The sequence below is a fragment of the Clupea harengus genome, chromosome 1, assembly GCF_900700415.2.
Source record: "Clupea harengus chromosome 1, Ch_v2.0.2, whole genome shotgun sequence".
NCBI lineage: Eukaryota > Metazoa > Chordata > Actinopteri > Clupeiformes > Clupeidae > Clupea > Clupea harengus.
The window spans coordinates 17,474,260-17,488,466 of NC_045152.1; the positions used below are offsets into that span (position 1 = coordinate 17,474,260).

The 14,207-nt window shown below is 47.5% G+C and overlaps 1 protein-coding gene across 2 annotated transcripts in view; it reads left to right on the plus strand.

Annotated features, from left to right (window-relative positions):
• smurf2 (SMAD specific E3 ubiquitin protein ligase 2) overlaps positions 1 to 14,207 on the plus strand; it is a 44,574-nt gene that overhangs the window by 22,077 nt on the left and 8,290 nt on the right. For both annotated transcript variants that reach the window (XM_031569099.2, XM_031569109.1), the window contains exons 2-11: positions 1,932 to 1,970; positions 2,498 to 2,606; positions 4,515 to 4,648; positions 7,730 to 7,795; positions 8,437 to 8,521; positions 9,254 to 9,337; positions 10,075 to 10,277; positions 10,897 to 10,981; positions 11,865 to 12,023; positions 12,270 to 12,314. In XM_031569099.2, the coding sequence (XP_031424959.1) occupies positions 1,932 to 1,970; positions 2,498 to 2,606; positions 4,515 to 4,648; positions 7,730 to 7,795; positions 8,437 to 8,521; positions 9,254 to 9,337; positions 10,075 to 10,277; positions 10,897 to 10,981; positions 11,865 to 12,023; positions 12,270 to 12,314 (1,009 nt within the window). The remainder of the gene's footprint in view (positions 1 to 1,931; positions 1,971 to 2,497; positions 2,607 to 4,514; positions 4,649 to 7,729; positions 7,796 to 8,436; positions 8,522 to 9,253; positions 9,338 to 10,074; positions 10,278 to 10,896; positions 10,982 to 11,864; positions 12,024 to 12,269; positions 12,315 to 14,207) is intronic.

Here is a 14,207-nt window from a genome sequence, read left to right on the forward strand (position 1 = left end):
TTCGACATAGATTTGTCCCTTGAGCCTGTTGCAGCAGGATCCATGATTTCACTTATTTAGTGCGGTGTCACCTCAGTCTCTTCCTTGCTTCTTCCACACCCAAAACAACCCAGGGCTGACAGCGCCAGTGCCATTGGCAACATCTTATCAGACATATTCTCGATGAGAAGTAGCTATATTACGAAACGATCAGTTGTGAGCAAGAGTGGTATGAAAATAGTAAGCTGCCGGTATGGACAGGTATTTCTTCTTGCGCAGAACATACGTGCTAGTTGGCTGTAGAGCTGCAACGATTAGTCGACGAAATCGACGACGTCGATTGTGAAAAATTGTCGACGATGATTTTTATTGTCGAAGCGTCATAAAATATATAAAAAAAATATTATTTTTTTTTTTTTTTTTTTTGGCAGACGCTAGCAGAGCTGCCGGTGATTTTCATTCGGCATTGCAATGCATTATAGGAAGTGCGAAATAGTGCATCTTTAACTAATAATAATTGACCATCATTGAGAAATAGCCTAGCATACAAATCATGCACCGTTTTCTTTTGCCCTCCGTTCTCATACCTTCATGTGCTGCATATCAGAAATGGCCGACTGAAAAGCGAATTATTCTGAGAGGGCTCATGTTACCATGGAAACAATAAACAAAGCTAGCTTTAGTAGCTGCTGCATATGAGATATGGCTAACAGAAAAGTTGTCATTTTTCTCAATGATGGTCAATTATTAGTACTATTCTAGTGTTTCAAAGAGAATGAGCACAAGAACAGTGAGTGTCTAGCAGCAATTATCATACATATATGATATATCTATAACTTATAGTAAGGTTTAAGCTTACATGTTGGAAAACAGAACGTCTCATGGAGGATGCTTGCTAACGCTATTTCAGTTATGTTAAGTGCAATGTAGTGAATCAGTGAATTATCAGAGTAGCCTGTATTTTCGTTTGTTCTGAATAGTTAACCTCCTCCACTTAGCATTCTTCAAACAAAAGATTGTGGAAAAAAATATTTCATAAGTTGAATTTGAATGTCACTTGCAGCCCAGTTATTCTTGCGTTATTTTGCACTTGCAGAGGCTTGATTGCTAATTTGAGTTACTTTTAAAACTTTATTTGCACTTTCTCTTTACTTTTAAAAGCATATTTGCACTTTCATTTGTATTACTATTTAATTTATGTATTATGATGATTACATTTGTTACTCAAATACATTTGAAATTCAAATTCCAACATTTTGAGTCGTTATTTTAATTTGCTATGGGAAATAATCGTTAGATTAGTCGATTAATCGAAAAAATTGTCGATAGATTAATCGATTACCAAAATAATTGTTAGTTGCAGCCCTAGTTGGCTGTAGTCTTTGCGGTGTGTGGCCCAGACACAGGCGACGTGAGGCTTGCCTTCGTCATCACTTGTTCTCTGTTGTCTGGCTTTTGCATTACCAAAGTAAAGTCTGATCCTCACCTACTCATTTCCCACATGTTAATCTTTCTCTCGTTCACCACCTCCCTGACACAAACAGACACACACTGCTGCTTGTATTAAGACCCAACAAGTCTGGTTTCAAGTTCTCTATAAGTGTCCAGCCCTTTCTCTCTCTTTTCGTCCCTCTCTCTCTCTCAGAGTGCCACAGTCTTCACTGGAGAGTGCTAGCATTGAGTGTAGTCTTCAGACTGCAGGAGTGATCGCCCAAGAGTAGACCACAATGTGCTAGAGTGTGTTCAAGTGCTCCTAAACCTGATGCCCATTAAAAACATGGTCACACACACACACACACACACACACACATCCAAAAAAAAGTTTTGCCTAACTTCTAACTAGGACCTTTTGTCGTCAGTAAGACAGTGCTGTTTTAAATGTGCTAAATTACGAATGTGCCATCAGGATATCCAGCATTCATCACTGATCTCCTCCTCCCTTTTGTCTGCAGTGCTCTGTGCAAAGAACCTTGCGAAGAAAGACTTCTTCCGTAAGTATCTAACCCAGTAAAGCTCAGCTCTATTTCTGTAGGCTGCCACAGATCCTCCGCTCTTGGCTTTGAAGTGTGCCTAGAGAGATAAGAGTCCCCCACGAGAGAGCAGAAATGTGGGTCAGTTTGAGTCGATTAAAAAAAAATGCCACCGCCTGCCAGAACCACTTTTACTATTTTTTTTCCCCACTGTGTCTGTCTGGATGTTCACTGCTTTCTGTCTGTTCTTCATGTTTCCTGATGTATTTCTCTCTGTCTGTCTGTCTCTCGCTCTCTCTCTCTCTCTCTGCAGCAATGTGTTTCTGTTTCCTTTCCTCTCCTCACTCCATTTCTATTATCTCATAGCTCTTCTCTCCCCTCCCTACATCAAGGAGAGTCTGCAGTCTTACCATAAACTACCAACAAAATGTAGACCTACATAGTGTAACTATAGTGGGTTGTTAGTGTTGCTGTAGGCTATGTCTTGTTCTTTGAAGTGTTCGTGTGTGTTGTGGTTTACACTGGTTTTCTCTCTCTGTCGACTGCAGGACTCCCAGACCCTTTTGCCAAGGTGGTGGTGGATGGATCGGGACAGTGCCACTCCACAGACACCGTCAGGAACACACTCGACCCCAAGTGGAACCAGCACTATGACCTGTGAGTCCTCCCTCACAGCTCTCCTCTGTGGCAGAGCTGTTAACACACACTGGCCCTGTGGCCATGTGCTCATGTCAAATGCTGTGCTCAAATACATTATCTGACTGGGTCATTTAAACCGGAATGAAAGGAAGGAAGATAATATGTATGAAAGAAAGCTCCAGCCAATGGTGAACTCCATGATGCTACTGTTTCAGTGTTGCCGTGTCGACTTGGTTGTCACTCCTCCACAGAAAATGAGCTGCTGGGTCACATTGCCTGATGAGCCCACACCATTCCGACACCAGTCTTCAGTGCGTTGGAGGTTTCAGCCGGGTTCAGGCAGGAAGATGAGCGCTGGTCCTAGACCAGCCAACCCAGGGAAAGAGACGAGGCCTCTGGGAAGCTTTAGTGGGAACTTGATTGATCTGTGGAGATGGGTGGCTGCATGGGTGCAGTTAGGAGCAGCTGGTAGGTGCAGGTGGCTCCCTCAGTCAGTGTGGAGTCTAGTCTCTAGTACAGAGTGTGTTTAATACAGCACTTTGAATACAGCTGAGTGTGTGTGTGTGTGTCTGTGTCTGTGTGTGTGTGTGTCTGTGTGTGTGTGTGTGTGTCTGTGTGTGTGTGGGGGGGGGGAGTGCGCCATGGGTGTCAGTCATGCCCCAGTGACTTGTTCTTTGCGCTGTGACCTTTGGCATGCCGCGAGTGACAGATGGCAGTCCCCAAGGCTGCCACCTCTCCTGCCACCCAGGAACAGTGACCAAATCACAGCTCTCAGTCTCTCACACTCAGCAATACACACACACTTCAAAGATATCTCCATTGGCATGAGAACGGTCCGCATGGCCACTGTAGAGTCTTCAACCACTGCAGAGGGGGCATTATTCATGGAGAGAAGCATTGATAGAAAGGGTGGGAAAGAGTTTTTAGATTCAAAAAGTAAAGTCAAATGAATTAACATATGTGATTTATTTATTTATTTGAATAAATATGAGGGAAAAAAGCAAAAATAAATTTCTCACCCATATCAGTGTTTGCACAGCACTTTTCATTTTGATTGGTGGTGAATAAAGAATGGAGGATTTGTCTTCTCCCTCTCTTTTTCACCCCCTCTCCCTCTCTGGCATGAGTGCCCGTTTCATTCCGGCTGGGCAGCCATGCCCGCTTCGGGAGCAGGTGGGGTCTGTGTGCCTTGGGGCGCAGCTGCTCCGGCCGTCTAAAGGAAGCCAGGCTCCAGCTCGCGCCTTCGCCCATGCCAAGCAGGGCTCTCTGGGAGTCCATTCAGCCCCATGGCATGTGTGGCACCCAGCCCCCTGGCCATTAACCTGAGCACCTCACCCATAACACTGCGCTCTCAGAGGGAGGGGTTGTTAAGCAGGCAGCTTCATTGTCTGAGCGCTCTTTTTATTTCATTTCAACTGTTTTCTGTGTACACGACATCCAGCCATTTTGGCTTTCCTTCTAGGATCCGTGTTTTTAAAGCTCTCACTGTCTCCTTCATGATAGACTCATTGTTAGAAAGTCCCCCAGCAGGAAGATGATAACACTGATTATACTAGCTGCTGACGCCCCCCCCCCCCCCCCCCCCCCCCCCCTTGCTAAAAGCTCAGTGATTAATGATCCAGAGAATCACAGCTCAAACATTTGAGGCCAAAGAGGTTCACATTCACAGACAGTGTGTGTGTGTGTGTGTGTGTGTGTGTGTGTGTGTCTGTGATAGTGCCTTCTTACAGGGCCTGCATTGTGATGACCAATGCAGACTAGACCCGAGGTCTTTTTGATGTGGTCTGAAGTTTGAGTCACAGGATTCATTTTGCCATGTACATGTAAATCCACTGGATGACTTTCTCTCTCTCTCTCTCTCTCTCTTACTCCCCCCTCCATCACTCTGCCTCTCATTCATTCTCTTTTTCTTTTCATCTTGCTCAGATACATCGGGAAGTCCGACTCCATCACCATCAGTGTGTGGAATCACAAGAAGATCCATAAGAAGCAAGGTGCAGGCTTTCTGGGCTGCGTGCGTCTGCTGTCCAACTCCATCAACCGCCTCAAAGACACTGGCTGTAAGACACCTTTGTCTGTGTGTGTGTTTGTGAGCGTGTCTGTGTGTGTTTGTGTATTTGGACGCTAGACACTTTCCCCTCAGTAGCGCACTGCTGGCTGGCCTGTGAGCAGGTGTGTTTCTCCTGTAGGTGAGGGTGAATGTGGGGCTCTGTGTGTGTGTGTCTCGTCATCCCTGCGTCATGCTCGGCCTCTGCTAGTCACTCTCTGTTAGGGCAGCCATGTCAGCCCTCAGCCCTCTCCTGGATGACAGTCACCAGTCCAGGCACCAGAGGGCAGGACGTGCGCTCAGGGGAGGCAGGGGAGGCAGAGCCTCACCTGTCATCGTGAAAAGTAAAAGTAAAAAAAAAATATATATATATATATTAATATTTCTCTACTGATCTGTGCTGTAAATGTAATTTCTGCATGATTCCAATCATTTCGAGCATTTTTATCAAAATCGCTGAATTTGCGCATGTCCTGTTCAAACAGACAGGAGACAGCGAGACGGTGAGGCACTGCCTCACCTCCGATTGTGCAATCCCTCACAAACTGGGTTTAGCATGCGTGCGAATGCGTATATCTTGTTGATCTGAGATAGAACCGCATTGAAAAAGCACGGAGGTGAGACACACAGTACCTCTGCCTCAATGAAGGGGGCGTGCGAGAGCCCACCGGTCGGGTTTATGCTGGTTCTGCCGTTGCTCTTCTTCTACACTTATATTTGATATTAAGTGGTTGTGATCACTTTGAACCCAAGACTGCTTTTTATTGGTGAGCTGATTTTGAGAAATTAAACTTAAATTGCAGCTAAAGTTGCGTTTCCTGGTTGCTATGGTTATCCAGTTGCTACGCTAGCTATTTAGCTAGCTAAGGAAACTTAATAACTTTAAACAATTTAATTGGAAGAGTTCAATTTGCATGAAATGATAGCTGGTTATCTAGCTGATGTTATATTCTCCTCGATTTAACTCTTAAAATTATAATGGGAAAAGGTAGAAACCCTCAAGGTGCTTGTTCAACTTCGTATGAAAGAGTTCATATTCATGAGTAGGGTTGGGTACCGAGAACCGGTACCAATATGGAACCGGTTCCAATACAACCGGTACCTACCCGGACCGAAATGCAACGCAGATTTCGGTGCTTCATTTCGGTGCCTGAGCCAATTGAACACGGTCGCTAGGCAGATTCCGTGGGGCACATGTAAAACTGCCCCAGCTCCCAATGTAAACTTTGTACTGTGTCGCTCACGCTCATTGGTATTTTCATAGCAACAGTCTTATGACAGTGAAGAGCAGGCAGCATTTCACAGAGCAAGCACAAACAGAACTAGCCATCAACCTTTTAACAGAGAAAATACCGAAAGCTAAACGGTCAAAAGTGTGGCTGTATTTCGCACAAAAAGATTCAAACATCGCGACGTGCAGCAAATGCAACAAAATAATTGCGTGAAAAGAGGGGAGAGAAGGCAAGAGTCAACGGCAGATCAGCAACCGAAGACTGAAAAATAAACGAGATGACAGCTAAACTACCAACGGTAGTCTCTTAAAGGGGCAGTACACATTTTCTCGTACTCAGTGTGTTCAAGTAACAAAATTAACTATGAACAAGATAGAAAAGATAGGTGTAAACAAATCATAAAATGGTGAAATTTCATGAAATAAATGCAAACAAAATAATACATTCAGGCAAATATGCTCATATTTTTGCAAAAGAAGTTTGAAGCTGTTTTTTTTAATTTATTTATATGTATTTAAGTATACTATAAACTGTTGTTTACAGTTAATATAATGTTCATAATTTGAAGTTAAAAAGTTTGAAGCTGTAGTTGGAAGCCAAGTGTTTTGTATGTATTTATATTTATAATATACTTTAAACAGTTAATATATTGTTCAATTTGAAGAAAAAAGCCTTTCTTTAATGTCGTCAATCGTCGCTTTGTGCTTTAAAAAAAAAAAGTATCGGTTCCGGCACCGTTTAGGCACCGGTATCGTTTTAAAAGTATCGGTTATGTACCGGTATCGGATAAAAACCAAACGATACCCATCCCTATTCATGAGTGCATATTTACACATATTAACACGAGTTCATCACAAACTAGCAGCTGCCAACTGTATGTACCTTACCTATACCTGCGTAAAGAATGCTGATATGAAAAACAACCAGTAGTCAATGTGCAAGCTGCCAATTGAATTGGTGATTTAAGATACTCTATTGGGTTTATGTATTTGTAAATCTGATTCTGAAAGAGTCAGTGCCTCACCAGCCACGAACCTCACCGCATGTCACTGCTAGAGGGGGACGGGCTGCCTCCTCTTCACTCTTTCCACATGTCACACATGTCGTTTGTTTGTTTCTGTGAGCTTGTGTTGTGTTGTGTTTGTTTTTTTGTTTGTTTGCTTGCTTGTTCTTGATGTCCTCTCCCCACCCCATTCAGGCATTTTAATAGGGCTCCAGAGTTAGCATGACTGTCTACATGTCTGTCCTTGTGGATTGTTTTGTGAAATCCTTTTCAATTTTTAATTTGTAGTGGTTGTCTGCCTGATTTGTTTGTGTGTGTGTGTGTGTGTGTGTGTGTGTGTGTGTGTGTGTGTGTGTGTGTGTGTGTGTGTGTGTGTGTGTGTGTGTGTGTGTGTGTGTGTGTGTGTGTGTGTGTGTGTGTGTGTGTGTGCGTGCGTGTGTGTGTTCACCAGAAAGTGCACTCTCCCTAACCCTTTTTCTCTCTCATCTCCTTTTCCTGTGGCTCGGACACAAAAGAACTTTCCAGACAGTCTGCAGCATACGATGTCTGCGAGGAATAGGGCTGGCTTTGTGTTTGGGTCGGGGGGGGGGGGGGGGGGGGGGTTGAATTTTTGACCCCTCTGGCTGAACTGCAGTTTGCAGCAAGGGACTGTGGGTATTTTTGAAAGGACTTGTTGATGAACAGAGGAACTCTGGTGTTCACCTCAGGAAAGGTAGTGGGGCCTCCAGATTCCACCCAAAAGTTGACCTGGTCTCTCTCTGTGTCTCTCTGTCTGCTCGTCTTTCTACCCTCCGCCCTCTTGTGTTTTTCTTTCTGTTGCTCTGGCTCTGTCCATCTCCATCTCCATGGCCCTCTCCAGATCAGAGGTTGGACCTCAACAAGCTGAGTCCCAATGACAGCGACAGCGTCAGGGGACAAATAGTCTGTGAGTACCAGAGGAGCCTGCATGCCCAACTCCCTCACGATGTTACACATATACAGTAACACAGAAGTTTGCTTTTTTAATATGTCTTGGCTCATCACCTGATCCATGGTTATAAACGTACTGCTCAGTCTGTAGTGCAGTGCAATCACTTTACCTTGACCCTCTGTTTAAGGGGGGGGGCGGGGGGGGTGTTGCATGCAGGAAAGCAATGAAATATGAGCCCACTGTAGATGTGATGGGCGTTCTTCACACACTCATACACCTTCATGCTTGCACACACATCTCTTAGCATGAGGGACCAGGCTCAGTGGCAGCTGCCCATCTGAAGCACATCCCAAAACCACAACACTAGTCCTGCAGGGCCATTTGTAGAAGCATACCCAGTCAGGTTTCCCCTGCTCTATGACCACCAGCTGTGTGTCTGTCCTTATGAGACTACAACACGCCCTATTGTCTGATGAGTCTGAACCCATGCTCTACGCCACCCCCTCAGAATGCCCTTCTATTATATCTTCTGCAGCAGAAAGGATCCCAGCTCCCTGTAGAGGCCATTACCAATCCAAAGTCCTATGGAATACCCCTGGTGACAGCCACAGTTCAGTGTCTTATGTGACGTTCCTGTCTGTGTTTCATCCCCAAAGTGAGTCTGCAGTCCAGAGACCGGATAGGCACCGGAGGCCCTGTGGTCGACTGCAGCCGCTTGTTCGACAACGACCTTCCTGATGGGTAAGCGTGTGTGTGTGTGTGTGTGTGTGTGTGTGTGTGTGTGTGTGTGTGTGTGTGTGTGTGTGTGTGTGTGTGTGCACTCTGTGGTATCGCTTTCCTTCCTCCCACTTGAGAGTCTGTATCGGAGCAGGTCCAAACCACACAACCACCCAAAGAGTCTAAAGACTACAGCAGCCACAGATAAGATACCCCTTTAGAATGGGGACAATTCATCTCTAGACAGCAATGTCATGTATACAACTGTGTGTTAGCTTTTCTCATGTGTCTAGTAGCTATGAGTGAAATGGCTGAAGAGCACATTGAAGACAGACAGTGTGCCTCCAGAGGGGGACTTGAACCCATGACCTCTTGGTGACAGTCCTCTGCTCCTCCATCCTCACTCCCAGTCACATTGGCCCTGCACAGGGCAAGACTGGCCCATTGGTGACAGTTCTCTGGTCCTCAGTGAGCGAGTGAGAGTTTAGCTTCAGGAGGCCAGATGGAGGCTGTCCCATTAGAGCAGTGAGGACGATCAGAGACGTCAGAGATCAAGCTGTTCCCTTTCGTCTGCAGCCTCAGGCACACACACACACACACACACACACAAACACACACACATCCAGGACAAGCGCTGATGAGCTTATTAACGCAAGTGTGTGTGTGTGTGTGTGTGTCTGTGTGTGTGTGTGTGTGTGTGTGTGTGTGTGTGTGTGTGTGTGTGTGTGCGTGTGTGTATCATTTCACTGTCTGCAGATGGGAGGAGAGAAGGACAGCATCGGGACGAATCCAGTACCTGAATCATATCACACGTAGCACACAATGGGAGAGGCCCACCAGGTAGGTGCACTACATTACCCACAATTCAGTCCTGCTAACCCCTGGCGTGGCATTGACACCATCCTTTTCCACTCTCCTCTTCACTCTCTTTGGGCTTCTTCTGCATTGAGCCTTGATACACAATGCTCCGCCTGTTCCTGCCTGTTGTGGACAGGTCTGAGCTGGGCGCAGAGGGCTCTCTAAAAGGCCTCTGAATGTGTTTGTTTATGTGGGCCACTCATCCAGGCTCAGAGATGTGCAGTGAAGCCACCGCAATGCTAATACACCAATATACAAAAGCCCGTCCTCTTTTAAACGCCCATTACAAAGAATCCATTGATCTTGTGGCCCCTCTGCTGTCCGCGGACACGGCCCGCTCCAGAGCTGTGGCTGCCTGCTGGATGTTTAATGTCAGTGGGGGTGTGAAGAAGGAAACAGCAGTGGGGTTTAACGATTGGTGGTCTTGGCGTTTTGACGTCAGTAGGGTACCACAGCAACAGGAGACACGCTGTCGGGGTTTGCATCAGTGCTGCCCCACCTTAACAAACACATACAGATGTGCGCACAGACACACACACACACACACACATTCAAACACACTCACTCACACAACCAACACTGTCTTTCTCCCTCTTCTTGTTAATGTCTCTGTCTGTCCTCCATAGTAGAGGTTGTGTTATGCTTGAGACCTTACTGCTCTTTACCTCCCACACTGCCCTTTTCAGCTGTCATTCATACGCTTGTCTCTCCTCCTGTAGGCCAGCGTCCGAGTACTCCAGCCCCGGCCGGCCACTCAGCTGCCTGGTGGACGAGAACACGCCCATCATGACACCAAACGGTGGTGCGGGGGTGCAGGGCGGGGACCCACGGGTGCAGGAGCGGCGCGTCCGATCCCAGAGGCACCGCAACTACATGAGCCGTACCCATCTGCACACGCCGCCCGACCTGCCCGAGGGCTACGGTGAGTCACACCCTGAGGTCAAGAGTTTCAAAGTCAACCTCTGGAATAAACACAATGGAGCTCATATTTAGAAATGGTCAGAAGAGTCCACACTCCAGAAACCACGAGTAAGTGTAGAAGATTTGCATGCTTGAGTGTGGGATTAGCATACAGCATTAGCATACAGCATTAGCATACAGCCTTCCAAAACCAGGAGGAGGGCTTCTTTAGGGCCTCTAGCAGTGGTAGTCAGGAAGATGTGTGAAATGTTTTTTTCTGCTTGGAAGCAAGGAACACATTAGAGAAAGGTGTTAGCTTGTTTGAGCTGACAGTGAGTGTAGTCATCCTGCCTGCACTTTAAAAAGGTCTTCCTCTGTGCCCGCACCCTTCTCTCTCCCTTTAAGAAGGTCTTCCTCTGTGCCCGCACCCTTCTCTCTATGTTAAATCCATGCTTGTGATCTGTGTCTAACTGCAGTGCTCAGTGGTGAGTGTCAGTAACCCCTCTGTGTGTGTGTGTCTTGTTCTCCGGCCCCTCAGAGTGTCAGTAACCCCCCTCTGTGTGTGTGTGTGTGTGTGTGTGTGTGTGTGTGTGTGTGTGTGTGTGTGTGTGTGTGTGTGTGTGTTGTTCTCCGGCCCTCAGAGCAGCGCACTACTCAGCAGGGCCAGGTCTACTTCCTGCACACGCAGACTGGCGTCAGCACCTGGCACGACCCACGTGTGCCCAGGTAAATGCTTGTGAAAATGTGTGTGTGTGTGTGTGTGTGGGTGGAAGAGAACAGGACTTATTTTACTCCTACCTCTTTGTGTATTTGATGGATAATGTCACTTTGTCTATTTCTATACTATATGTAATATGTAATAATGTATTAATGGAATAATGCATTGGATTGTACAATAACCAGCTCCAAGCGGGAGTGAACAGTTACATAGTTTTGTAAGTAACGACTTATCTCTGACTTGTTCCCTGCCTATGTCCTCCTGTGTGTCCTCCTGTCTGTCCTCCTGTCTGTCCTCCTGTCTGTGTGTCCTCCTGTCTGTCCTCCTGTGTGTGTGTCCTCCTGTCTGTGTGTCCTCCTGTCTGTCCTCCTGTGTGTGTGTCCTCCTGTCTGTCCTCCTGTCTGTCCTCCTGTCTGTCCTCCTGTCTGTCCTCCTGTCTGTGTGTCCTCCTGTCTGTCCTCCTGTCTGTACTCCTGTCTGTGTGTCCTCCTGTCTGTCCTCCTGTCTGTGTGTCCTCCTGTCTGTCCTCCTGTCTGTCCTCCTGTCTGTGTGTCCTCTGCCTGTGTGTCCTCCTGTCTGTGTGTCCTCCTGTCTGTCCTCCTGTGTGTGTGTCCTCCTGTGTGTCCTCCTGTCTGTGTGTCCTCCTGTCTGTCCTCCTGTGTGTCCTCCTGTCTGTCCTCCTGTCTGTCCTCCTGTCTGTGTGTCCTCCTGTCTGTCCTCCTGTGTGTGTGTCCTCCTGTGTGTCCTCCTGTCTGTGTGTCCTCCTGTCTGTCCTCCTGTGTGTCCTCCTGTCTGTCCTCCTGTGTGTCCTCTTGTCTGTCTGTCCTCCTGTGTGTCCTCCTGTCTGTCCTCCTGTCTGTCCTCTGTGTGTCCTCTGTGTGTCTCTCTCAGGGACCTGAGTAATGTCAACTGTGAGGAGTTGGGTCCCCTGCCCCCAGGCTGGGAGATCCGGAACACAGCCACCGGACGGGTCTACTTCGTGGATCACAACAACCGCACAACGCAGTTCACAGATCCTCGTCTTTCCGCCAATCTCCACCTTGTGCTCAAGTTAGTCCCCTCGCTGTCCACACAGCAGCCTGACCAAAGCGTTTCCATCTTTGCAAGCCTGAGCATGTATTCAGGGGGGGAAAAGGAAAATTCATGGGGGGAAATGATATAAATGTAGTTATGCACGGTTGGCAAGTATGTCTCCTCCAGAGATATGTGTATCATGTATGTATCATGTATGTATCATCTTTTTGCACAAATTCTTCATTTGAATTAACATTGTTTCTTTTATTTTCTGTGAAACAGTCCAAGTGCTAATGGTTCCCGTGCCACCCCTGAAGGTCCGAACAGGTAAGCTCCACTATGAACACCCGTCTCTGTCTCTGTCTCTGTCACTGTCTCATCTCTTTCCCTCATACCCTGGCTTTCTACGTGTTTGTCTCAGCTTGTCTATGTTAGTCTGCCTGTCCCTCTCTCTGTCTGACTACCTCTCTTTCTCATTCTCTTTTCTCGCCTGCTCTTTTTTTGCATACTGTGCTAGGTGGGGAACAGGACAGGAATGCATTGGTGGAGAGATCAGGTTTCTCTGTCAGATTTCTGTTCTGTGTCGTATCGAAGATCTTTGCCTTCCAGGCCCTCCCGGCGAGGAAGAGGAATCTTAGTCAAAAGAAAGGCTGGCATCCCCAGCATGTTTGCCACGCAGGAATGTGTCTTGTGCACAGAAATGCCCACACTGGCCATCTGCGAGCTTCACCATAGACGCTCGTATGTTAACCCAGAATGAGGGGTCAGCTGGTCTGTGGTTAGTGGTCCCAGTCAAAGTGGAGTTTGTGTTTGGTGTGGAGCGGAGCTGCCCACAGAGCACAGTCCCACACCTCGCAATAGCAGAGGAGTAATGATCACCAGATGAGTCGGGCCTGTAATTAAACAAATACAAGGGTGTTTAAAATAGATCCAGCCAGCATGTGCAGCCTTAGACACAAGTCGGCTCAAAGTGAAGGTTTTGGGGTGAATATGTGGTGACGTCTGGTCTAGGGGGGGGAGAAGCTGTGACCATTCCAGCATCAGCTGATGCCGTCGGGCAGGTCGGGCTCACTCGGGACGGGATGAACTGTGACACACAGGAAGCAGATGGAGAAACTCCATCACAGTAGTTTGAGTCTGACCCTGAATGGAGCTGTTCAGATGAACACAGGGATCTTCTGTGGCTCACATCGTGAGATTGTCCTCTCATATCCTCCGCACATCGGCGACCATTCCCAACTGCCTCTGGCGGAATCTGGGTTGGCACTGAACAGTTATAAGTTAGACCGCATTCCAGAGAATGATATGAGAAGACGAAAACAAAAACTGGAAAAGATACCAGCTGGCGTTTCCCCAAAACATCTGCCTCAAGTCTAGGGTGAGCGATTTGAGAAATTCACACTCTGAAAGCGTCATGCTGCAACAATGTGTCATATACATGCTCACTCATCAGAGTTATCCTTGCAGCCTGCTTTCTATCATCAGAGAGCATGACATCCATTCCCTGGTTAGGGTCCAGTCTTTGGACCAGCATCCGCAGTGACAAGGTGTGTCCGATGGAGCCGATTGTAGATCGTGTACAGATGGAACGCCTCTCAATAGAGAGATGAACACATGAGCTGCTATGCATGTTGAGCTGCTGTTGTACATGCACATGTGCCTTTTGACCCATCCAGAGCCAACCAAAGCATTTGTGCTCACACACACGACCGCGCTTGTTGCCACACTCCTATTTTGTCTTGATGGGGTTGAGTGTTTGGGTGCTCTCTGGCAGGTCCCCTCCCCTCCCCTCGCCCTCTGGGAGTCTAGTCAGCAGGACCTCTGGGAAGGCAGAGGGAGCGTGGCTGGGCTGGAGGGGCTGGCTGGCAGGATGTTAGTGTGGTGTTAGCAGTCCTGCTGGTGTGGGGATCAGCTGGGTGGGGCTCCCCCTTCCAGACACCCCTCCTCACCTCAGGAATGCCAGCCAGGCAGGGGAGGAGGGGTTGCACTGCACTGGTGAACCCTCTCCCGTTCCCGCCGCTGCTTCAGCACAACTGGGTCACACACACTCACACACTCACGCACGCACGCACGCACGCACACACACGCACACACACACACACACACACACACACACACACTCACACACACACACACACACACACACACACACAGAAATACTACTCTGAGAATGGCTCTGCCATGGGTCGCTCCATTGTAATTTCTGTAATTTCTGTAATA